The sequence below is a fragment of the Tachypleus tridentatus genome, chromosome 5, assembly GCF_004210375.1.
Source record: "Tachypleus tridentatus isolate NWPU-2018 chromosome 5, ASM421037v1, whole genome shotgun sequence".
NCBI lineage: Eukaryota > Metazoa > Arthropoda > Merostomata > Xiphosura > Limulidae > Tachypleus > Tachypleus tridentatus.
Window position 1 is genome coordinate 33,033,425 of NC_134829.1, and position 24,221 is coordinate 33,057,645.

At 32.4% G+C, this 24,221-nt stretch overlaps 1 protein-coding gene across 6 annotated transcripts in view; it reads left to right on the forward strand.

Moving 5' to 3' along the window:
- LOC143250874 (uncharacterized) overlaps positions 1-24,221 on the forward strand; it is a 45,253-nt gene that overhangs the window by 11,986 nt on the left and 9,046 nt on the right. For 2 of the 6 annotated variants that reach the window (XR_013028415.1, XM_076502004.1), the window contains exons 3-6: positions 15,084-15,162; positions 18,443-18,564; positions 22,197-22,292; positions 22,724-23,190. Coding sequence is in view for 5 of the 6 variants with exons in the window: in XM_076502004.1 (XP_076358119.1) it covers positions 15,084-15,162; positions 18,443-18,564; positions 22,197-22,292; positions 22,724-23,190 (764 nt within the window). In the remaining variant the exon portion in view is untranslated. Of the gene's footprint in view, positions 1-8,030; positions 8,388-15,083; positions 15,163-15,821; positions 16,515-16,954; positions 18,092-18,442; positions 18,565-22,196; positions 22,293-22,723; positions 23,191-24,221 lie in introns of those variants that run through there. The other 4 variants (XM_076502007.1, XM_076502009.1, XM_076502008.1 and 1 more) reach the window with 4 other exon arrangements.

Sequence of the window (24,221 nt, forward strand, 5' to 3'; positions counted from 1 at the left end):
TTACACGTTTCGTAAAGATATACGTTTGATTATGTATCGGTTATAACTGTAATTAATTAAGTTTCTTACATTCTTATTTATAAATATTATAACACTTCATTTCATCAATTGGGTGAACGCGCTGTTAATAATATTATCAGCTAAAGTCTTGTACATGTAAAAAAGTTAAAGATATTAGTGAATAATTATTTATATTAATCCTAATTATAGTCTTTAATTTAAGTTGCACGTGCAACCTATCATTAAACTTATCTATGGTCATTAACAATTGTTTATTGACTTATATGCGAAAAGATTACTATTCCTGCTCGTTAAACCACTTTTCTGCATGTGGGTGTTTTCGTATAAATAAATATATACACATACAAGAAAATGGATTAATTTAAATCTGTTATTGTGAAACTGGTCTTTTCCAACAGTGTAGTAGTCAACACTGTGATCTATCTTTTTACGGTGTACTATTCCAGTAAGGAAACTGGACGGTATGTGTGCCACGTTTTTCACAAACAGCTTTAAAAGACTTTTCTACGACCTTGTATATAGCGGAAAGATCAAAGCATACCACTGCTCTTGCGGCGTGATCGAGTTTGGCAAGTTTCCAGCTGGGTAAAGTCTTTGTTGCTATCCTTACACTTATCAATAACAGAGTTTAATGTTAGGCGTTACTTGTTTCCGGAGGGACAGAAACTTTTAGAGGTTTAAAGCTTTAATCCAGGAGAGTTTTTTTAAACAGAGTAGTAGAAAAACAGATTTCTGTTTATGTTACTGAAATACTAGATGCGTAAAAGTTTGAAATGATCATCAAAATAATATTTTTAAAATGTATAATTAAGTAGGTATGAAAAAAAAAACAGCATTACCTACGCATTAAGGACCTTACTTGTGTTTATTTATTTATCCGCCTTAAGAAAACAAATGAAATTACGCGAAATACGTGACTAGAAAGAGTGAAAAAATTCGTAGTGAATTAATAAAAATTGCAATTCTATATTATCACAACATTAAATGTTATGGAAATAATTACTGCCATAGCTATCCTAATGTATCTTAACCTTCTTAGCATTAACCACACTTACTTGAGGTTTACTTTTCTGGGCCTTCCTATTCTGTGTTAAAGCTACATTGCATTTTCTCATATCCTCTTTCACAACATCCTTCTACCTTTCCTTTAGTCCTCCTTGTGGTCCCCCTTGCATTACCATATTTATCACTATCCTATTAATATACTCCTCTCCATAAGACCGAGCCATCTGAGACGAGTTTTTCCTCCCTTGCATAACCACATTTATAACTATCCTACGAACGTACTTCTCTCCATAAGACCGAGCCATCTGAGGCGAGTTCCCCCCCTTGCATTACTATATTTATCACTATCCTACCAACGCACTTCTCTCCATAAGACCGAGCCATCTGAGGCGAGTTTCCCCCCCCCCCCTTGCATTACTATATTTATCACTATCCTACCAACGCACTTCTCTCCATAAGAGCGAGCCATTTAAGTTTTTCTCCCTTTGTTCATAATTGATACAACTTTCATCGTAATGGTTTCGTTCCTGATGTAATCTTTCTTTGACATCCGTGTTATCCACCTCAACATCCGTATCTCCACCACGTCATCATCTGTTTCTCTTTCCTTCTCAACCAAGAAAGTGAACTAACATGAGTTTTTTTAGTATTTAGTTTTAGGGGTTTCCCCTTTAAAAGTTATTGTAGCCACAGAATTTCAAACAGTATTAAATGTAAACTATGTATTATATTTTTCCAATAAATTCAGATTTGTTACTAAAGATAACTCGTTCTAAAAACAAAACAAACAATAAACTAGCAAAAGAGGAGAACATTTTAAAAGTACCAGAACATTTTAACTGGTCTTATTGGTTAGTTTGAAGTAAAGTACGTTATTGGAACAAATAAGTGAAATATGGTAACATATACATTCACTATTGATTACTTATAAAAGGAGAGGTGTTTAATCGCTGTGATATACTGTTGTTGTTGTTTTTTTTAACGTATAGAGTGTCGCTAATTCCTTGGCAGTATTTCAGTAGATACAGTATCGTAAGACCTGGTTTACTAATGCAGTATATATATCTTGTAGAAAACTTAACAGATGGAGAGATAAAAAAAGAAAAGAAAAAAAAAAAGACTACCTTGAATTTCAACTAACGCTAAAAGGAGCACCATAAGGGGAACATAATATGTGTTATTAAAAGTAGCAAATATAAATGATATAAATTCTTGAAAAAAAAGTTCCGTTTGGCGTTATCATCGTTAAATGTTTTCTAGGGAAATTAAGCAACTTGTATAAAAAAATATTTCTTGATTTTCAAACTATATACCCCAACCCCCAGTTGTTCCATTGTACAACTAGGACCATGCAGGATTAAACAGACCGTGTCTTTCTGTACGTGTTTGTGTGTGTATGAGAAATATATAGGTCGTAGTTGACGCTTGAGATGTTCAGTATGCTCGTCACCCCCTGAGTTCATCGGTTGGCGAATGAGTCACCGATAGACTACCATTTTTGTGACTGCTGGAGAATGGAAAAGAATGAGTCATCTTACCCTGACCCTGGTTGTTGATTATGTGGAAGGACGCGCTCAAGTTACCCTGAAAATTGAATCTCATAAATAGAATTAAGTACATTAGGAACATTTGTGTTTACTACGAAGAAAATCTTAGTTTTATCTTTGTGACCTAATTCCCTGTTGTTGTTTTTTCATGTTGAAACAAATACACCACGCAGAAAATATTAGGTCGTTTTAGTATAAAGTAACGATTTCATGAACAATATGGTATGTCAGTTTTAAACACACGACAGTGAAAACCTACCCAATTGCTCCAGTATGTATATATCTGAAGTAATTTTAACCAAAGGAAATACCAGCCATCGTATTATGATTATTCACATTTATAAGGTTTTTCCGTCTCTTAAACAGGAAGGCGGAGGTGTCAAAGACTTCCTCTTTGATTTGGATAAGGTTCAAAAAACCAGAAGTGACTGTATTTTACGTTTGTTGATATATTGAAATCGGTGAAAATCACGTTTTATATATTTTCAAAGATGTTTGTAGATAAATGCAACTGTATTACTTTTAGTTACGAATAACATAAACACGGTGCATCTTTATCTGGCATCACTTCATTGCAAAAAAACATGATAATGATCCAAGTTTTAAGAAATTCTTACACCTGTGTATTATTTTCATCTTACATCAATTTATAAAGAGTCTTGATTTATTTTAACATCCAGTAAAAATCATGTTTCATATATTTTCAAAGATGTTTATAGATAAATGCAACTGTATTACTTTTAGTTACGATTAACGTAAAGATGGTGGAAAGTAAATGCTTTCGATATAAAAAGTGGCTTTAAAAATCTGTCTGAAGACTATTTACTCTTCAGTTAAAAGAAATAAAACTACAAAATACATAAGAGCATAAAATATCGGGTTCCTATCATCTAGGGTAAACTTCAGTTTCTATAATAAAGTGGGTTCCGTCATGGCCAGGTGGTAAAGGCACTCGACTCGTAATCTGAGGGTCGCGGATTCGAATCCCGGTCGCACCAAACATGCTTACCCTTTCAGTCATAGGGAGGTTGTAATGTAACGGTCAATCCCACTATTCACTGGTGAAAAAGTAGCCCAAGAGTTGGCGATGGGTTGTGATGACTAATTGCCTTCCCTCTAGTTTTACACTGCAATATTAGGGGCGGATAGCACAGATAGCCCTCGTGTAGCTTTGCACGAAATTCAAAACAAACAAAAAATAAAAAAATCTTTCTCTGACAAGACCTACTTAACAATATGACATTTCCCACGTTTTTTGACCTTAAAACTTTATACGTGTTGGAAAAACAGAATATTTACGAGCCTCCTATTTATTATGTTACGTATTACAATTTTAAATAGCCAAAAATTTTAATATACATTAAGAGGTTAATTGAATAGCGATATGTATCAAACTTGTATTTGCCAACAAAATTGATACACAAAATTTTCTTTCTTTACACAAATCTATTCGAATATACAAATAACAATACAATTTACAATAATGGTTATTACAGATAATGATTTACATACAAAAGTTTTACAAACAGTACTAAATCTTCTTCTAGTCTGGAATTGAATATTTCATCGAAGGTTCACGATGAGCGAATTAATTATGTTGATACACAGGAACACTTCACTTGACAGGAAACCAGCTAGCTTCTTCACACGTGATTTTGTTTTTGAGGAAAATATCTAATGTCCTCGTAGAAATACTAGCATTCGAAGTAAATTCACTAAAGTTATAGTGTTTGTGTAATCTTCAAAATCTATAACGTTCCTGCTCAAATATCAGTAGTTTTTCAATTAATAAGTGTTTATCACAATTATAGCTTCAGAGGTCATATTATACTAACTGTAACAAACCAACAATATATAACTAAAACTGTTTCTCCACTTTGCTCATTTTATAAGCTTTAAGGCGAATTTCTCAGAAGTTCAGTTGGCAATAACTACTAGTTACATACACTCATAGTACATTACTGATTTCTTACGCTCGAAAATTTTCTATAAATTTAAATTAACAGCGAAGAATATTCTGAGGATATATCGATAACTTAAAGCTTATGAACTTAAATTTAATTATTTGTAATCCGTAACGAGCGGAAAGGTATATCACTAACTCCAAGAAAAGGCAAAAATTCCATGTTTTCAACTAAAACGTAATCTGACAATTTAAAACAAGAGTTTCTGTATGCCGTTTTATTTATTAGCATATTCACATATTCAAACACATTAGTACACACATACATATATTTACCTGTCGTCATTTTGTAGTGAAGCACAAACCTACACAATGGGCTATCTGTACTCTGCCCACCACGGTTATCGAAAACCCGTTTTCTAGCGTTATAAGTCCGCACACATACCGCCACATCACTGAGGGGCTTTATTGTGAGGTTCTCGAAAGTTCAGTTGATACGATACGTTAGTACTATCCGTAAAACACATATTGTTTATTTTTACGCGAGAGAATCCTCCACAAATTTAGAGAACAGGCTGTACTTGCGCAAAACATATTTAACAGTATAAGTTTTATGCATTTCTAAATATATATTAAACTGAAACAAACATAGGTATTAATATTAATATATTAAATCCATTACAAACCACAGTAAATAGTACATAATTGAAGGAGTTTGAAACATAAAGTTTTAAGGTAAACAAAACAAAACACGGGAAGTGTTACATTGTTAATTAGGTCTTGTTAGAGAACACTTTATTGTAGAAACTGAAGATAATCCTAAAATGGATATTTAATGTTTTTTTGTATTTGTGGTTTTATTTATTTTAACAGTAATAACTAAAGAGCTTAAAAAGTATTTTGAAGTAATTTTTATTTTGCTTCATTATTATTAATCACCTTTTTCAGTAAAATAAACGTTTTACTTGGATATATATATATATGTGTGTGTGTGTGTGTGTGTAATATTTCTTATTTTCTTACTTAACATTGATTGCTCTATAATGAACCACCTTCCAGTGTCGATTAATTGTATAAAGATTCAAAATTGTTTTTTTTAGCCGAGAAAAAGAAAAAGTGATATTTTTCCTTTTAATCGGAAACCGTATTATCTGTAAAGCAAGTCTGATCTGTTCATAATTTAACCAAAATGTTTTTTTTCCCTAAAAATAAAAAAAAATTTTTACGGGGAAGGGTAGATTTTTTTTTTAGTTTTCATTCATTAGAACATAATTATCTTATCTACCAAAATAACATTGTGTGCAACGTTATGCACTGATGTCGTGCACCTGATAAAGCTGATTTCACGTCGAGTCCTCATTAGCTATACTTTTGTAAGAACCGGCTTAAAAAAAAAGCCAAACGCCTTTCTCCATGTAACAGTGAAAGACAACCATTAAACCTACGGTCATCAAGTTGGTTTGGCGCCAACTTGACTGATTTGCCTTACGTGAAGACTACGTTAGGTTTTTTTTTTGTTTTGTTTTTTCTGTTTTTATAAGGCGGTCACCCACCCGCGTCTTAATTCGCTACCGTTCATATAAGCTTGTAAAGTTTGAAACCTGGTTCTTTTTGTTGTAAAGGCCACCGTTTTTCACAAGCAAGCAAGGTATGTAAGACATAGAAGATTTGTTTTTTTGCCGCTCTTTGGTGTTAGATGGCCAAGTTGGTAGCGGATTCTCTACTCTGAATCCGAAGGTTTAGGAGTCGCATATTTCCTTGCCTCACGTTGGGGAGTTAATAAAGTAATGGCTAAATGGCATAGCCAGTTATAGATTAGCTCCAAAGTTTGGTTGGTACTGTTGTCTACCTGCCTTCCCACTAATCTTATCAGTTCTATGTTAGGGTTACCTATACACAAATAGCCCTTTGTGAGAAAAACAATCGAAACTTGAGTAAAGTCTAATTTTACATCGTGTAATAAAACGTGTAAAGATGTATTTATATGTACGTGGAGCACCTAAATATGTGAAACTCGCCAATAAAGAATTTTTTGGTTATTATACATTACACAAGAATAAATATTTTGTATACATTCGTCTATAAAAGGGAAATATTGATGTGTTTTTTAATTTTTACAGAAGTTATGCGATCAAGTTTTTATCATTTTGGTTTGTCCAACTAGTTTTTCTTGGCACTCGGTAACACACGAATGTGTATGTATATATAATTATCATCATAGCGTAACCTAGGTAACTAAAGATATGTGCAGCCCGTTTTGTTTTATATATAACGTTTATTGTGCTATTGTTATTATTTTGAAAGAGTATGTATTAAGTAATCAGGTTGAGAACTCTGAACCTACTGGAAATGAAAGTTTAAAATGATTTTTCCTACAAGCATACTATCCTAGTTAGGTTAAATTAATGTAACGGTGGCCTACAATACGTAATGAGAAGCAGTAATACTACTTTTAGCGATATTTTTTCAAGAGATAGCGAGTAATATCCTGACATGATCCACGTGGTTAGGACTAAAATTGATTTAGTCTTAATTTAACTTACGAAAATTGTATATGCAGTGGTTAAAGTGGATATCTCGAAGTGGGAGGGGGGTAGAAGTTCCTAGACTACCAAGTTATTTCTCTTAGCAAAATAGTAATAAGGAAAAACAAACAAATTCCCTGCCATGTTTTATTAATTATACATAAGAGTATATCGTAGAAGAAAGGGTTATTATCGGTTTTGACGACAGAGCCATACGACCCTGGACTTAACAAGTTAAAAAGATTAACTTCTTTCCACCAGATTTATGTAGATGCGGATACTTAGCCGCAATTTCAGTTTTGTCCAGTGAAGAACAGTTTTCACGTGTATTTACATGACCCTCATTGTAGTTCCTCCTGAACTTTAACTTACCATATAATATCGTTTCAGAACACATTGACTTCATAGTGGCATAGCGGTATGTGTGCAGAATTGCTCAGACAAACAACCAGGATGCCTCTTTTTCTTCTTTGCTAATGTTCTTATATGAGGGGCTAAATCCCCCAAACCATTAAACACATGTTTGATATATTCTTAGTTTTACAAATCCGTGATGACGAGAAAACCCACTTGTAAAGAAAATTATATATGTAAAACGGCTGGTATGGGTAGAGAAAACACTATGTAGAGAAGCAAACAACGTTTCGACCTGACGATGACCGAAGAAGGTCGAAACGTTGTTCGCTCCTCAACATAGTGCTTTCTCTACCCATACCAGCCGTATTTTACATATATAATTAGGTTTACAAATGCCTTCAATAAAACGTGGTTACCCGTACTGTAAATTAAGCGACATCAAGTAGCACATGGTGACAGATACAGTCTCACTGCTTGTACATTTTCAGTGTTATCATTATTTTTACAGTAAATGACTAGTTTAGTGTGGGAACGGCATTGCACATAACTGCGCGAAAATATATTTTTTATATTAATTTATACATAAGCTGTCGTTATGCATCACTGTAAGCTGGCCAGAACAGTTTATAGGCAGAAGAAGGCCCACATCAGTATGGTGCTGCTTGGCCATTGAGGGGGTAGGGATCACGCGAGAAAATGGTTGGTAACGATTTATATTAAAGAAACCTTCACTTCTGTAATATCTTCTTCCCTGTAATTTGGTCTTGTTCACCGCGGTGCGACGCAAGGCCTGGTAACGCGCATGTTTAATAAACCTGTTCGTTTCGTCCATCAGCTCCGCCCCATTTTCGCCTTTGCGTCATACATGAGCGGTGACAAATTAGCGGTACGTGTTGAAGCGTTTAAAAAATGGCGCTTTTATCCTTATCAATATTAAATATTCATTTCCAGCTACATACAACCATTTAATGGTTTCAAAAGGTACGTCAAACAACACTTCAAACCAAACTTATAAACTAAGAAACAGAGGTGAGTGCTGTTTTATAATGAAACTTAGTAGCAGATAGTTTGCGCATTGCTTGTCCTGGAATAAATATTAACTAGGTCTTGTCTACGTTAAAAATAAAAAGTCCAGACAATAAACGTGTGAGTTATTTGTTTTGTCGTTTCACGAACAATTAGATTAAAGATTAGGTAAGAAATTATGACCGTTTGTAAGCTAGCTAAGTTTCGGAAGAGCTAATTTTATGAATTTGTGTGGGAGGATGAGATCGGAGCTGTATATGTGTTCATATTTGTTTGAGAAAGAGTTGAGAGATTTAAACAGGCATTCAGTATGTTACACAGCAACTTGTAATCACTTTTAAAGAGTAGATTTGTGTTATCACTGTTAATCAACTATCGAGACCCTGAATTCGTTCTCCAGCGGCGGAGGATATCCGAACTTCTAAGTACGAGGGTAAAAATATCGGCAACCATCCATTGTAAAATTTCAAATCACAAAGTAATTACATACTGAAAATAAACAAGTGCATACTTCATTTCAGTAGAACCACTGTTAAAGTAATGTTTTCAGTTATGGCAGTATGTTGTCTTCACAAAAATTGGATTATATGTTTAACGCTTAAAGAAGTGCGCAAAACAGATATTCTTTGCTTAAAAAAACGTACTTAAACATAAGAACATTATTTCTAACGGTTATGTTTGTACTAGTATATAGTAGCAATATTTTAAAGGTTTTTTTAGTGGTTTCAGAAATGTATAATTTATAAACATTTATTATTGAAAGAAAGAAATGTTATGTGTCTACTATGCATGATGTTAAATGTATTTTGCTCTAGTAATTAATATTCACTTCTTGTAGAGGTGAATGTGATCCTCTTTATTTAACGGTTAACATGCAACCAGAGGAACTAAACTACCCAATAATTCTGTTAAGCACAGTTACGTTGGTATAAAAAAAGTGTTAAATTATTCAAAGTAACCGTCGTTATTCTATGGTGAGTAGCTTTTGATTGAAGGTCTATAAATCCTTCGAAGTTTGCTGGTTCAGTCATGTATTTGTGTACAAATCAGACTAGCTACGACAATAACGTGGTAAATTATCGAAATAAACAAAAATCATATGGTAATAATATAAAACAACTTTATTTCTAATACGGTAAAATTAGAGGTGAAATACTTTCTATGGTGGAATGTTGGTACTTGTGTGTTTAACGGCTATACAAGCATGGTTCTTTGATGATCTCATGGTTCAAGCATAATTATATCCAGTTTTGAGGGGAAACAGTCATCACAACGTCTAGACTGTGGATTAACTGCCATGTATAAGTTCTCTTACCGCTTAAATTGCAAAGCGCAGAATTCCTTGGTGTCGGAGTTTCAGATCAGGGGACCAAGAGATCCAGTTATTATTGTGTTTGTCACTCGGTCACGTGTGATGAAACAACTGTGACTGTTTTCCTCAGTTACTGAAGTGAAAGTTTTATATACTAATGAAGTGACTTCATATTAGCTACCAAGTGTACAGTCTGAAGGGAAGGAATTATAGAATAGGTGAAAGCTGTAGGACCTTTTCTACACTAATTAAACTAGTGGGCTTCTAATGTTGCAATGACAGTTTTATTTTCTGCTGTGGACATAAATCGCAGATGTTCATTTTATGGTTATAATTAAAGAAAGAAACAAACAAAATTGTCATGTAAAAGGAAAAAAAGAAAGCAAACTCCTCAGTGGCACAGCGGCATGTCTGTGAACTTACAACACAGAAACCGGGTTTCGGTACCCGTGGCAGACAGAGCACAAATAGCCAGCCCATCGTGTAGGTTTGCGTTTAACTATAAAAAGAAAAAGAAAATAAATATACAAATATAAAAAGTAAAGTAATCAGTAGGAAAAGCTTTTCGTTTTATAGACGTGTGATAAATAAATCAGCAGTTGAAAATGTGTAAATATGACGTAGGTTGATCATTAATGATTTTAAGCTTGAATAAATAAATATAAATAAGTGTAAGGAGAACATTGAGTTAAAAGTAAGCAGCTGGATAAAACGTACAAATATGATATATTCTGATTAAAAATATTGGACCGCATACATAGTAGGAAATCATTAAGTTGCCGTCATGTGTTTAACATTTGCTATAATTTTATAAACTGATTGGTTCTGTAACCAGTATAATCTATCGTAAATCTGAGGTTAATTTGATAAAAAAATGCAAAAAAGTACTAAAGAGGTTAAATGATATGTGACAGTGTCACAACTCCGAATTTACATTTATATTTTCTAGGCCAGAATTGATAATTTTGCTTACGAGCTTTAAAACTTCGCGTGTATGTTGGAGCTTAAAAATATTTTCCAAGCGTAAATATCATATAACATCATCATTTTTCGTAATTTCTTTTCAGGTTCTAGAAGAAATTGAAAACAAAATACCATATTTTCTGGTAAAGGCTTACCCTTACATTATCGTGTTAAACAATAAATATGTTTCTGCTCAAATTAGTGCAGAAACAATAAGATTTAGAGCCCTAATTAAAACTATATTAGGAAGGAACATTCTGTTATTTAATATCTATGTACGGGTTACTGCAGTATCGACTAGAAAGAGTTCTACAACAGTTATGCAGATGGCAATTATGTGCCATGAACACCTGTTTGTTATGAGTTCAACAAATAATTTTTTGACGTGAGTGAACTTTCGTATAAGTGTTAGTAGTGGTATGAACAAACAGGAACGTATAAAATATTTTTAGCTAATTTCACTGTTACTGAAAGATTTATTTTAAGTTGTGATGGGGAGAAAGAGGAACCATTCAAACATGCACTAGAAGAAGTAAAGTTTTGTCTTGAAGACATTTTTTATCTTGAACAAAAATCTCTCATTTATTTTACGTATGATAATTTAAAGAAGAAAAGGCCATTCGTGGAAATATTGCCAAGGCCACTTTATTAGTATAGCAATTTTATGTTGCAAAAGCTGTGTGGATCTGGTTACGAGGAATAAAATACATGCCATCAATAGAGAATTAACTTCTTTTTTAATTCCCTATTTATGCAAAGAAGGAAGAATTTAAGGGCACATATGTTAACATTCCGAGATTTCCATATGTTATTAGCATTATCTAGTGTATATACTATATAGGAACCCAGTGTGAGGCAGATATGATGAATGGATCTACCAACACTAAGGTATTTTACAGATTCTGAAGTGCTACATATTGGGATTAAGTTTGGATCATTTAGTAGACTGTTCTTATTAAATATGAAACACGATTAAAGCAGTGCACGTTGGCTCGTGGAAGATATGATAAAATTGCTATCAGAAAGTGTTTTCCCTTAGGTTTCAATATTCCTGAAGAATATTAAATAAGATATAATTAAATAAGAATTATATTAAATATTATATTGTATTATATTAATATTATATTAAATAAGAATAAGAATATTATTAGTGAAAATACTGAAGGATGTCAAGGTTGTGGAAAATTTCTCACCTAAAATCCCTGAGGTCGGTCGTTCAAACTTTAAGTTTTTTTTTCAGAATAATCACTGGGGAGAAAAAAAGATGGGGAAAAAATGAACTTGTGAAACGTCTCGAAAATGGCGAATATTTTTCAAGATACACTTGTAATGTCTAAACTTTATATATTTTTTCATCATTGTTGGTTTGGATTTGAAGATATCATGTTGTATATAATGGTTTCTAAGAACAGAATGTAAACTTTTTTTTTTCTAATTGTGTATTTATGTAAATTCTAACAGCACTTTTAAAAAAGTAAGTAATAATAAATAAACTTTGTCGGATCAAATCATGGATTAGTATGGTGGAGTGCTGCCATCTAGTGAACTTGCAAATGATTGCTTGGATAAAATATATCATTACTTTTCTTGACACCAAAATTACGACTGCTTTTATAGAGAAGTCAAGGGATAATTTCAAATGTGCGCATAGTTTATACATTTTTTTTCCTTTAAGGGACAATTTTCATTCTGTACTATCCCGGATAAGGCATTCGACTCTTAATCTGAGGGTCGTGAGATCGAATTCCCGTCACATCAAATATGCTCGTCCTTTCAGTTGTGGGGGCGTTATAATATAACGGTCAAGCGCACTATTTGTTGGTAAAAGAGTATCCCAAGAGTTGACGGTGGGTAGTGATGACTAGCTGCCTTTTTACATTATTTTGATATTTCCAGAGTTATTTGTATGCACACTTAAAGCACTCACATGAAGTAAGGAAAGTATTTCGGGCACCGTTAATAATTTTATTTATAAAACACTGACTTGTCTGTTGTTTGCTCGGTGCGTATTTCGTCACTATATTAATAACGAGTGCTACCTCTATTATAAATTGTATTTGGCATTTTGTTTTAACATTGAATATGAAGCTGGTGGTACGGAATTATAGTAGGGACAGACAAATGAAATACTTCCTGGCACTGTTTATTAAATATGGCGAGCGTCTAGTATTTTATATTACTTAAAATTGTTTTTTTGTAAAGCAACGTTTTTAACCAGAAAGGACCCGGCATGGCCAGGTTGGTTAAGGCATTCGACTCGTAATCTGAGGGTCGTGGGCTCGAATCCCCGTCACATCAAATATGCTCGCCCTTTCAGCTGTGGGGGCGTTATAATGTAACGGTCAAGCGCACTATTTGTTGGTAAAAGAGTATCCCAAGAGTTGGCGGTGGGTAGTGATGACTAGCTGCCTTCCCTCTAGTCTTACACTGCTAAATTAGGTACGACTAACGCAGATAGCCCTCGTGTAGTTTTGCGCATAAATAAAAAAAAGAAAGCAACCAGGAAATTATTTTTCTTTTTCGTTGAAAAATATTGTGAAATTTAACAACCATTCTTTAAAGGCATACACTTTAATATTCATTGTCCAAGTGAATACCTAAATATTCACTGTGCCCTCCAAAAAGTATATGAATATCGTAAAATTTATGACCTGACCCAGGAAGCACTTGGTTTAGTGAAACGTTGTGAGCTAGTAAAACAAGTATTGCCGAAATATAATCGTTTCGTGTATTTAAAAGAAAAATATAAATTGCTAGAAGTGTGAAAATTAATTGTTAAACTTGTTCACGTGCTATCTATGTTGCGCTCGAGACCTATAATGGTATCATAACCTGGAAGGGTAAGGACGAAACATAATAAATTTGCAAGGTTATGTTGTATGTTGGTTGTTTTTTTTTCACAGATTATTCGCAATGGTTTTAGTCTGCCCTTCATAATTTCGTGTCACCATTTGTGAAGTTTGTTCGGCAGGTCCATCACGTTAATGTGTACCGTGGAAAGTAAATCTTTCACGTCGCCTTAACAATACTCGTTACAATTACTGTTTTATGAAATTAAAACTTCGTCAGCACTGTAGGCTTGAAAAAACGTTATGATGTTTCTGTAATACTCGGTCACTTCATCTATATTTGATTCTAGCATAAAAAGAGCTTCGCTTTGCTGTGGGGTACAAAGGCCCCCTCGTGATTCAAAGAGGTCACAATGTTTCAATCAAAATTCTGCATTATCCCACTTTAATTATATAGTTATCCCAAGCAGGGGTGGGGATATAAAAAAAAATAAGTCCTTTAAGACACCTACCTGTGGTACTTGAACACGTTTATCTCCATTTGTTTGTTATGGGTTTATGAATATTTTCAAATATTATTTCCAACCTCTTTAGTTCCACATTAAGTCCGCCTGCCAAGTTTAATCCTGCTAGTTACAAAACTGTGCGAATAAATTCGTAGACAAATATATCCACAACATGAACTAATATAGGGTGATGCCCAAATACAAGCAGATACTTGAAAAAAATTATGTAGATGGGTTGTACCTAATGAAAAAAAGACTGCGGTGAGGCGTGTTGTCGCGTGTAGTTTGGTCATGGGACCATTCTCTAAACACATTTACTTTTTAATTATCTCAGGTATTAAAAATATCTTAAATGTGTACATCCAGAACTCACTGCAGATATTTTTGGTCAATAGAACAAGAGTGTTAAAGGTTTCAGAAATCCAATCATTATTTCAAAATGGTTTGCTGATATTGACTGTACAAGAAAGTTGTGATACCTGGAGGTTAAATCAGAACCACACAGTAGACATCTACTGGTTTCATTTTACGATGGAAAGAATTGAATCAAAGCTGCAAAATGGGATACCTGTGCTGTACCTATCTTATGGATCAAACTCTGAATTGTAACGTTACAAGCTTCCAAGATTACTGTTGGATTATTAATGGCACCAATGTAAAACCCGTTTTTATTTACCTCGTGTATTGCTATATGAAAATGATAGAACGAGTATTGTAGTTTCAATCTTTGTTATATAGATGATTCATGTTAACGCTATCGTTAACTGGATGCACTGTTTTAAGTATAGTATAGTCGTGTTTTTTGCTACAGTAAATAATTTTTGCAGTATTTTTTTTTTCATGGATCTGCTAACACATTCATTGATAGAATACATTCCGTCCATATTTCCCATTTTAGAACCAGTAGCGGGTACATAGTAACATATTTCTTTCGCTCCCTAATGAATAATTCAATAAATAAAAACAGCTTTTACTCTTTAACTCGTCTATTGTTATGTTCATTAGAGTACAGTTAGAGTGCATTTAACGAAGTTATCATATACACAAACTTTTAATTAAAAATTACACACAATATGGGAGACAGATGTTAAGATATATTGTATGTAACCGTTATCTTTTCTTCTGTTAGGGGTTGTCCCTGTCTTTGACTGGTGACATATTGCAGCATCAAGTTGAATGTGAACTAGGGAAAACAGAAAATTTACAAGGTAAGGGAAAGAAATAATCGCAATATATATTATGTAGAAGAATTTGCCTATTCGTTGCATTCACATTTAGAAGGAATGGGATAATCCATATAAAAGTGTTAACGGTAGAAGTAAACGAGTATATCTAATTTTCTAATCACGAAACGAAAATCGCAAGAAAACTAGGCTTAAGGAGACAACTGGGATTTTAACTCTGAAAATAAACTTTATTCCTCAACGTTTAGGGTGTTATATTGTTAGTGGAAAGACTAACGATGTACCAGTAGATGTTATCATCCCAATTTTTGAGTAAAACTGTACGGTTCAGTTTTAAAAAGTAAACAAACAAAGGCATATTAAAAATCAAATAATGTTGTCGCTATTACGATATAAGTAGCAGTGGCTTTGGCTGTCGAACGGAGATGATGGTTTAGCTTGAAATCATTCTGGGATATTGCTTGTATGCTGAATATCTTTATAACTAACTTTGTTTTAAGTAGCACTTTACTTTCTCTAGTATAGTTTATAGAGAATGATTGAAGTAAAATAAACAATTTTATGCACTCGGAAAATGTAGGGTTGCCAGGCCTCCCATCTGTACATGTTTTTTCAACTGAATGAAAATAAAAGTGATTTCAGTGGTTGCCAATTCGGTGGAGAAGACGTTTCCGAACTTTTGAACTAATTGTATGTGAGGAACAATTATTCTCATGTCGTACTCACAAAACTCTCTCTGATGGTTGTTATTAATTTTATACGTTTTGCATTTTCCTTTTGTCAGTACGTAAAATTGGTCCACATGCATGGACACAGCAAAAAGTGATTTACTCCTTAAATAAAACGAAAAAAAAAAATGGATGTTATGATAACGTGAACAATATAACCATTAGGAGACAGGTGCTGGAGTCTGGACAGTAGGTTTCGGCTAAGTCGTTGCTTGTCTCGTAACGGCATGATCTAATCTTTCAGGCGGAACTACAGACCTTTGTAACCCGGCAAGCCTTTGTACTGGCTCGTTAAGTTTCTTCATTCATCTTTTCCCGGTACCTGATGGCGGTAACCTTTGATATGCTTGTGTTAATGGGGTGGGTTCTCTTTCTCTTGTCCCTCTTCTATCCCCAAGGTCTTGTTCAAGCATTCTCCCGTAGACTTGCCTTTGTCCAAATTCTTGGAACAGCCTCTTTTTCTCCTTCCTTTAATGAAGCATTTTACACGTAATGACAGCGCTGAGATAGAGTAGACACCATGCTGACTTGACATTTTTTTTTTAGATACCGTCGTCAAGGTCCCAAACTGTTAGGCTGAACACACACGCGTTCACTTCACCTTAACGTTGCAAACTTGAGATCCGTTTTTTGTTTAGATTTTTTCAGGTATTTATTTATTTGTTTGTTGCTGTTGTTTACAAAGATTATAGTAAATATTCATAAGGTTTTTTGTCTAAATGTTAAACTCAACTCACTGATGCTTATTATGTAGAGACAGACCTCTTTACTTTCTGATTAGTTTTTGAAAACATTTTGGTTTTATGTTTTATTTCAGTTTGTGAGTTTTGGTTTATAGGTCATTGAAACGTATTTTTGCTAATATACGAATAACTTTTTTTTCCATAAATTATTTTTTTTAGGTGGATTTCATTTGACCTTGAACATTAAGTTAAAGTCTTATAAAATTAGTTTGATTTAGTATTTTGTACTGTTTTTTTTCTTTGCTTTATTGAACGGAAAAGTACAGATGATTTTTATAGCACATCTCCTGAAATAGAATTAGTTTTAGACTTCCAGTATGCTATAAGTTATTTTCTTAGGTTATTTTCATTTAAGCCAAGCCTGTGTTTTGTTATTTACCAATTCATGACAGTTGTGTAGAAAATGTGATAAGACTATGTTAAGTAAATTTCAGCATAATTCAGCCTATTTTAGTGGTTGTAATTTCAAGAATACTTCTCTTAGTGGGAAATGCAATTGATACTTGCCATATTGGGTTTTAATATAAAGGTATCTGTTGGGGAAACAAATGTTTATGCTAGACAAAGATAATCAAATTTATGTGTACATAGGAACAATTTATTCTTGGTTTTTGTGTTGCAGAAAACAGTGTCAGTATTAAGAAAAATCAGTTTATACATTTAAAAATAAATAATAAAACTTACAATGAAGTCATGAAACACAAACCGTATGTTTGATTCACACAAAGAAATGTGAACAATAGGCATAGATATGATGTTTTTCTTTAGGTTTTAAGTTTTTTTATTGATAAGTAAACTTTTCAACGCTTATTACAAGTAGTGGTTAGGGAAGTACAGATGGCAGTGTGAAGATCGGTTAAATTAGTTTATGGGAGACAAAGCTTTAGTTGCTAGTTCTGAAGATAACTTACAAAAACTAATGGAGGGTTTGATCATGACAGCAAAACATTTTGGAATCCAAATCATTGTTCACAAAATGAAGGTAATGAAAATCACTTAATGGACAACAGCTGTAATCAGTTTAGATATTTTGGAAGTACTCTTGAAAATGACGAAAAATGAACAAAAGAGATTAGTCAAGAATTTCAATGGTTAAAATTTCATTCAGGAAAAGGAAGGAGCTTATAAGTAAACAGATCAATAAAGACTGGTTTAGAATGTTGAACTGCATGGAGAAGGGATATATATACTGACAAAAGAATACATTAAAATTTTAGAGAGCTTTTATAATATGTTGGTTTTGTAACAAATGGAAAAATGCACCTGGACAAAATGGACAAGTAAATGAGAAAGAGCTTGAAATGATAGAGAAAATATAACCTTGATGGTAAAAATCCATAAAAAGCAAAAGGTGTGGGAAAGATAATTTGATGAAGAACGTCATAGAAGGAAGAAATTAAGAGAATTACCTCGGGGTAGGAAGAAGAGACAGCTAGATGGCATGACAGAAGGGGAATCGTACTGTGAGATGGAGAGGACAGGGTGAGTTGGAGAAGGAACTGTTGAGCCAATAACTTGTCTTAGTGTAGACAATAATTAAACATTTGTTAAACAGTGGATATATCACAGATTCTAATAATGGTGTTTAAAACTGGTGAGCCAACTGTTCTTCAAACTGAAGATGATGGTCTCTTCTTAATGAAAGTTGATTTGTTGTGGGGTTTTTAGTTTAAAAAGTAAACAAACAATTATTCAGTCTATGCATCAGTTAATACAGTTTTGAAATACCTAGACTACATGAAGTGGGGTGGGGTACAATGTGACACATTAACTAGTTATTGTTTGAGGCTCATTTGTTACAAACTCAAAAAAGATGTGTATTTATCATTACAGTTAATCTTCAATCAGAAGCACTACTTTCAGAGTTAGCTAACAAGTACAGCATGGAAGACAAACCAGAAAAGGCACAGGAAGAAAAGAGTGAAAAGGAAGAAAGAACAGAGCTAAGCATGAATGTAAGTGTTTATTATTAGCAAAATAAAAGTAAAAAACATGAATACTTATGTCAAACCACTAACTAGTTTTATATTAAAGTGTTAAAAGAGGAATAAAAATATTCCACCTGTGTTCATGCTTATGTTTGTAAATTTCATGAATGCCACTTATTTATCTAATTACTTAAACTTTAAATTAGTTTGTTTAGTTGTTCTTTTGTTTTTTATTAAATTTTAACATATGTAATTTATTTTTAGGCATTTTGTGCTATTATATTAAAAGCAAAACCAAAAACCAACATTCTTTGGCACAATGAAACTTAAAAAAATCTTCATCAATTATTGTAACTATTATTAATAATAAATATTTTACCACTCATAGAACCAAAATATGTCAGTTTTTGTATTTTTTTTTCTCTTAATTTCAGCATAACTGTTGAAAACTATATATAAACCCCCCTTTTTTTTTTTTCCATCAGTGGTGATATGGGTAGCAACACATAATTTAAAAATATTTGTTTTAGCTGCAATACAAGTTTTTAGCCCTCACTGTACTTTAGTTCATTGCTGCAGTTATGTAAATCTTGTGATAATCATCATGGTTTCATGTCTTTTACTCATTCTGCCATTTCTTGTATAAAGTCTTTTATGAAATAATAATAATAATAGAGACCTGTTCAAGAGAAGAAGGTAAAGCTAAAGACGTACCCCAAATTAGAAATAAAGCCATGAAAAAGGATTTTTGATGGATTTCATTCAAGCTATATTATGGCAGAGTCTTTATGCAGGTTATTTAAAATTGTAAAAGAATCACGTTTCATTTGTTTTTAAGGTGACACTATAGTTTTTCAACCGTGTATAAGCAGTGCTAATGGCAGCTATTCTGTCAGTTTTTACAAAGAATTTTTCTTATAAAATTAGCCATTAGTCTCCAGGTGTTTACTGCATCACTTCTCATATCCAGATAAACTGAAAGTCCCTTAAGTCTTATAAATACTGCTGAAAAAACTTAGACTGGGATATTATAAAATGTATTTAACACCAAAGAATACTCTGAGTTTGGAAGTACAAGTATGAGAGATGGAAGAAAACAAACATTATGTTTTATAATTAGTAGTCCTGGATTGGGAATTTTCTCATTTAACTTTGAGGCTCTTTGATACCACTACTTGTTGAGGGTACAATATCCTAATATGTCCTTGGTTATCAATATGTAACTCTTAAGGTCTTTGTAGGAGCTTGTTGATTGTCAATCTGCAAAGTAAAAGACAGCTGAGAAAAACCACAGTGGGTTACATGGCCCAACAAATACTTCATTATGTAGTAGAATAAAATATAAAAAGGTCATGTAAGTAAGAAAACAACAGCTCTGTTGTTACTGATGTAAGTGATATTAAAGAACTATGTTAGTACTGCATAAAGCATTTGCTTTTTTGTTTTAATCATGGAACTAGTACATACAGTTGTTTGTTGATTTGTGTAAAGCTACTGTAGAATTCCAAGTTATAAGTTTCTAAGAAGAGCTATGTGCTATATGATCTGCTGTATTAGTTTAACAAAAAAAAATTCTTCCTTGAAACAGGATCCAAAGATTTTTTTTTTCCTCATGTAACATTTAGTATCCACACCCACACCTACCAGTTGTCCACTGGGCTTTTACTGGTGTTGTTAGGTTGGTGTGATTGTTAATGATTGTGAAATAACAGAACTAAGAAACTGAATTGTTTCGTATGTTGTGATGGAAAATAATAGGACAGAGATATAATTTTTAGGAAATTAGAAATATTAGACAATTAATTATGTTTTGTATTTATCTGCTAGTTCTTTCATTCATAATGAAAAACCTTTCTTAAGGAATTATTACTCTGAAGAATTAACTGTTATTGAAAAATAATTAAAAAAATATTTGATTAAGTTAGGTACACAAGAAACATCTAAGAAAATTAAACTTAAAAGTAGTTCATGTTTTTAAAAAATAGTTTAAAAACTGATTTAAGAGAGTATAAACAAGAATTAAGATTATAAATACAAGTTAATGTATTTTTTCTTCTTTATACATTTCTAATGGTCAAACCATCAGTTTTATATGTTTATTGGACAAATGATGAGTTTAATTAATTACATTTATCATTAGACATTATTTTAGGCTTATTATATTTTTGTATCACTACATTCTTAATTTAGTCTCTTAGAGATTTTCCAAATTAGGAAATGTACATTATTAGCTTTCCAACCAAACTATAGTCATCACATCTATTGATGACAGTGCATTTCCCCATCCTGTAAAAGGCTGTTATGATTCTTGTAACAAGTAGACAGCTTAATTAAATATTCTTACCACTGCTATATTCATTTTATTCCAGCTGGCCTAAAGAGCTCTGGATGTAGCAAAATATGCCATCAGTAATGGATATGTCAAACATAATGTAGTTTAAATGTTGTTAATTTATGCTCTTTTGATTCTTGAAAATCTCTGAGGAGTAGATTCATCATGTAGTGTTGAAACAAATAATAGGCCTAACTTAATGTGTTATGACAAATATTAATTAATTATAATTCTACTTTACCAGTTTGTAAAAGGCAGTCACACCAGAACAATTGATGAGTTTATCTTGTCGGGAGTAGTTATTCTCTAGTGCTCTCATAACAGGTAGACAATGCTATAAAAGAAAGAGATGTGGTGGTATTACCTTGTATAATCTTTACACAAAAGGTAGTTCTCAGGAATAGCTACATGTAAATACAAACATTTTATTATAAGATAGTTTCTCTAGAACTAGTCTTTCCAGGATTTCCAATACACAAGTATTAAAAAACAACTGGATATGTAAAGTTTACACAACAGATTTTGAAAGTTGTAATTGAGATATTTGGATATTTGAAAAAATGTCTTGAGATGACCTCCCATCAGCAACTTAAAAATGGCCTCTTATGCAATTAGTATTACTTTTGTTTATGTTTTGTTTAACTATTTGCAAATACAGTAATTTCCAGGTTTAAATTGCTGTTTAATTTAGTTCTCACCATTGAATGAAAATATTAAAACTGATTTTACAAGCATTAAATATTTATTTAGATTTTAAAAAAAGCAAAAAGGATGAGTGGAAAAGTAAAGCACATTAAATGTTGTATACCTTAGTTGGCGCTATCTTTAGTTAGTGTTAGTAACTAGAACGAATATGCAAAAGTTAAAGCTTATTATCTCAAATGTTCCACCCAGCAGCAGTTCATGTAAGTTAGATAAATAGATATCATGTGGCATTAATTGGTTAATTAATTTGTTTTCTATGTATAGATACAATATTATTGAGAGATGATTATACTTTATTGCTTACAGTAGTATGTAAGATTGTTTTTCCTGTGAAGTGTAAATTATTATTCCATATAAATATGAATAATAATAAAGGGAAGCTATTTTTGTTTCAAAACATAATCTTAATATGGTGTTATCACCACTTCAATATTCTTATTAGTAGTGTTTGAACTTGTTCATTTTTGTTTTTTCAATTATCAGGTTTTTTTGTTTCATCATACTTTCAGAACTGTGTTTATAATGCTTAAACTTTTTAGGTGGTTTTCCAATTCAAAGTGTCTTGTTTCAGGTGGTATTGTCATCAGTTATTCTTAAATTTGTTATGTTTTTTTCTCAATAGGAAGTTTCTTGTGATTTATCTGTGAGTGATCTAGAGAAGCAGGAGTTTTCCTTTACACTATATAATTTTAATGGACATGGCAATGTCACTAAAGATGTAAGTAATTTCATATTAATTAGTGTCTATCAATACCAGCTGTATTATGTATTTAGCTGATTTTATTAATATCAGAGCCAGATTTATTGTTTATTAAAATAAAAGTGATTATTTTACAGGCATTAAATATTTGTTTAATTAGATAAAAAGTTTGAAAACATGTTTGAAAATTAAGATTTTCTAAAGGTATCAATTGAAAAATAAAACATGTTAAAGATTGTATATCTAGGTAGTGTTCAACCACAATTTATAGTTTATGCTAGTGTTATTTACTGGCTTATCAATTTTTAGCCAGTGTATATCAGTGTCAGTTCTAACTTTATCAACTGGCAAAATTTAAGAATGTCATTGGTTAATTGCAAGCTTTGTGAAGTGTTTTGTCAATAACTATAAGTATTCATTGTATGTAAAATAAGACTTATTTTCTCTAGGATGTTGCAGGACTAGTACGATCCATTCACGAAACTTTAGGAAAATCAGTTAAGCTTCCTCCTTCTGGTAGTCGCACAATCAAGGTGAGGTTAGCGATCTCACCTGACTCAACAAGTCCAGCAGAGAAAGAAGCTCCTCAGCCATCTAAAAGTACGACTCAAAAAGAGACGGACAACATTAAAACACCAATGAATGAATATAAACAATGTAGTAACCAGAGTGTAAACACCTGCTCCACCTATTTATCCTTCTCATCACCAGAGAAAGAAAACTCAAAATTCAAGTGCCATAATTCTTCTCCAGTGACTAACAACTTGCTAACAACCACAACTGAAACAAAGCCAACTGGGTGTAATCCTGCTACTCCCAAATCTCAGCGGGGTTGCCGGTCTAGCTCACTACAGAGACAGGAGGTAATACAAGAGAGTGTGGAGAAGTCTTGCTTAGACTGTGCAGAGGAAAATAGGTGAGCATTTTGATGTGTGTTTATCACAATAGATTACATGCATGTGTATATTGGTAAAACTATTAAATTTAACCCTTTCATGATGGTTAAAGGCTGTGTATGTTGGTAATTATGGTATCAAATTATAGATTATAATTCAAACCTTAATACTGTATACAAGTTAATTTCTAATTTAAAAGAAATGCACCTGAATATTGATTCTTATGAATCATGTTGGCTACAGCACTGGTTAAAATTATGTTTGTGATGTCAAAATACTAAGTCTATGGTTTTATATGAATTAGGAACTCAAAAATTACCAATACCATCAAGCCAGAATATACAATAAGAATCTCGTATATTTTTATGTTGCTGAAATATGCCTTGTGTGGTGATTCAAACACAATTGCCCTGTTCATCTCTTTCTATTTTTGGAAACAGTCCCTTATATAGACTTACTTCATTACATGACAAGTGAAGAACCAATCAACAGCTTAGAATGTTTTTTTAATGATTTTCTCAGCCATTTTTATCTGTTAAAAGGCTATCACATTCTTTCGAATCAAGATTTCAATGAATTAGGTTGTCTTTAGTTTGCTCGAAGTTTTATATTTGGTTTAGACCTAAATACAACTTAGAAACCTGAAAAATAATTTGTTTGATATCTTCTACATGCAACAAAAGTTGTCAAAGTTCAAAAATTGCAGCTAGAAGAAAGAATTATTTGCTTTACTTCTTTATTTATTATTCTATATTTTAAGAAAAATAAGTTTGATAACCATAACTTATTTCTAAATAATAATAATAAATAATAATAATGTATAATAATTTAAATATGATTATATGTTACAAAATACTAGTCCATTGAAACATGGCTAAGGCAAGATCACGTTTTAAAGACTAGAGGTCAGTTTTATGTCATTGGATATGGTAACCTGAGTGCATGTGCACCACATCAATTCAAGTTATGTAATTTGTGATGACAAGAAATTTCACCAGGCACCATTGAAAGGTCAATATAATAAAAATTAATAAATATATAACATTACAAA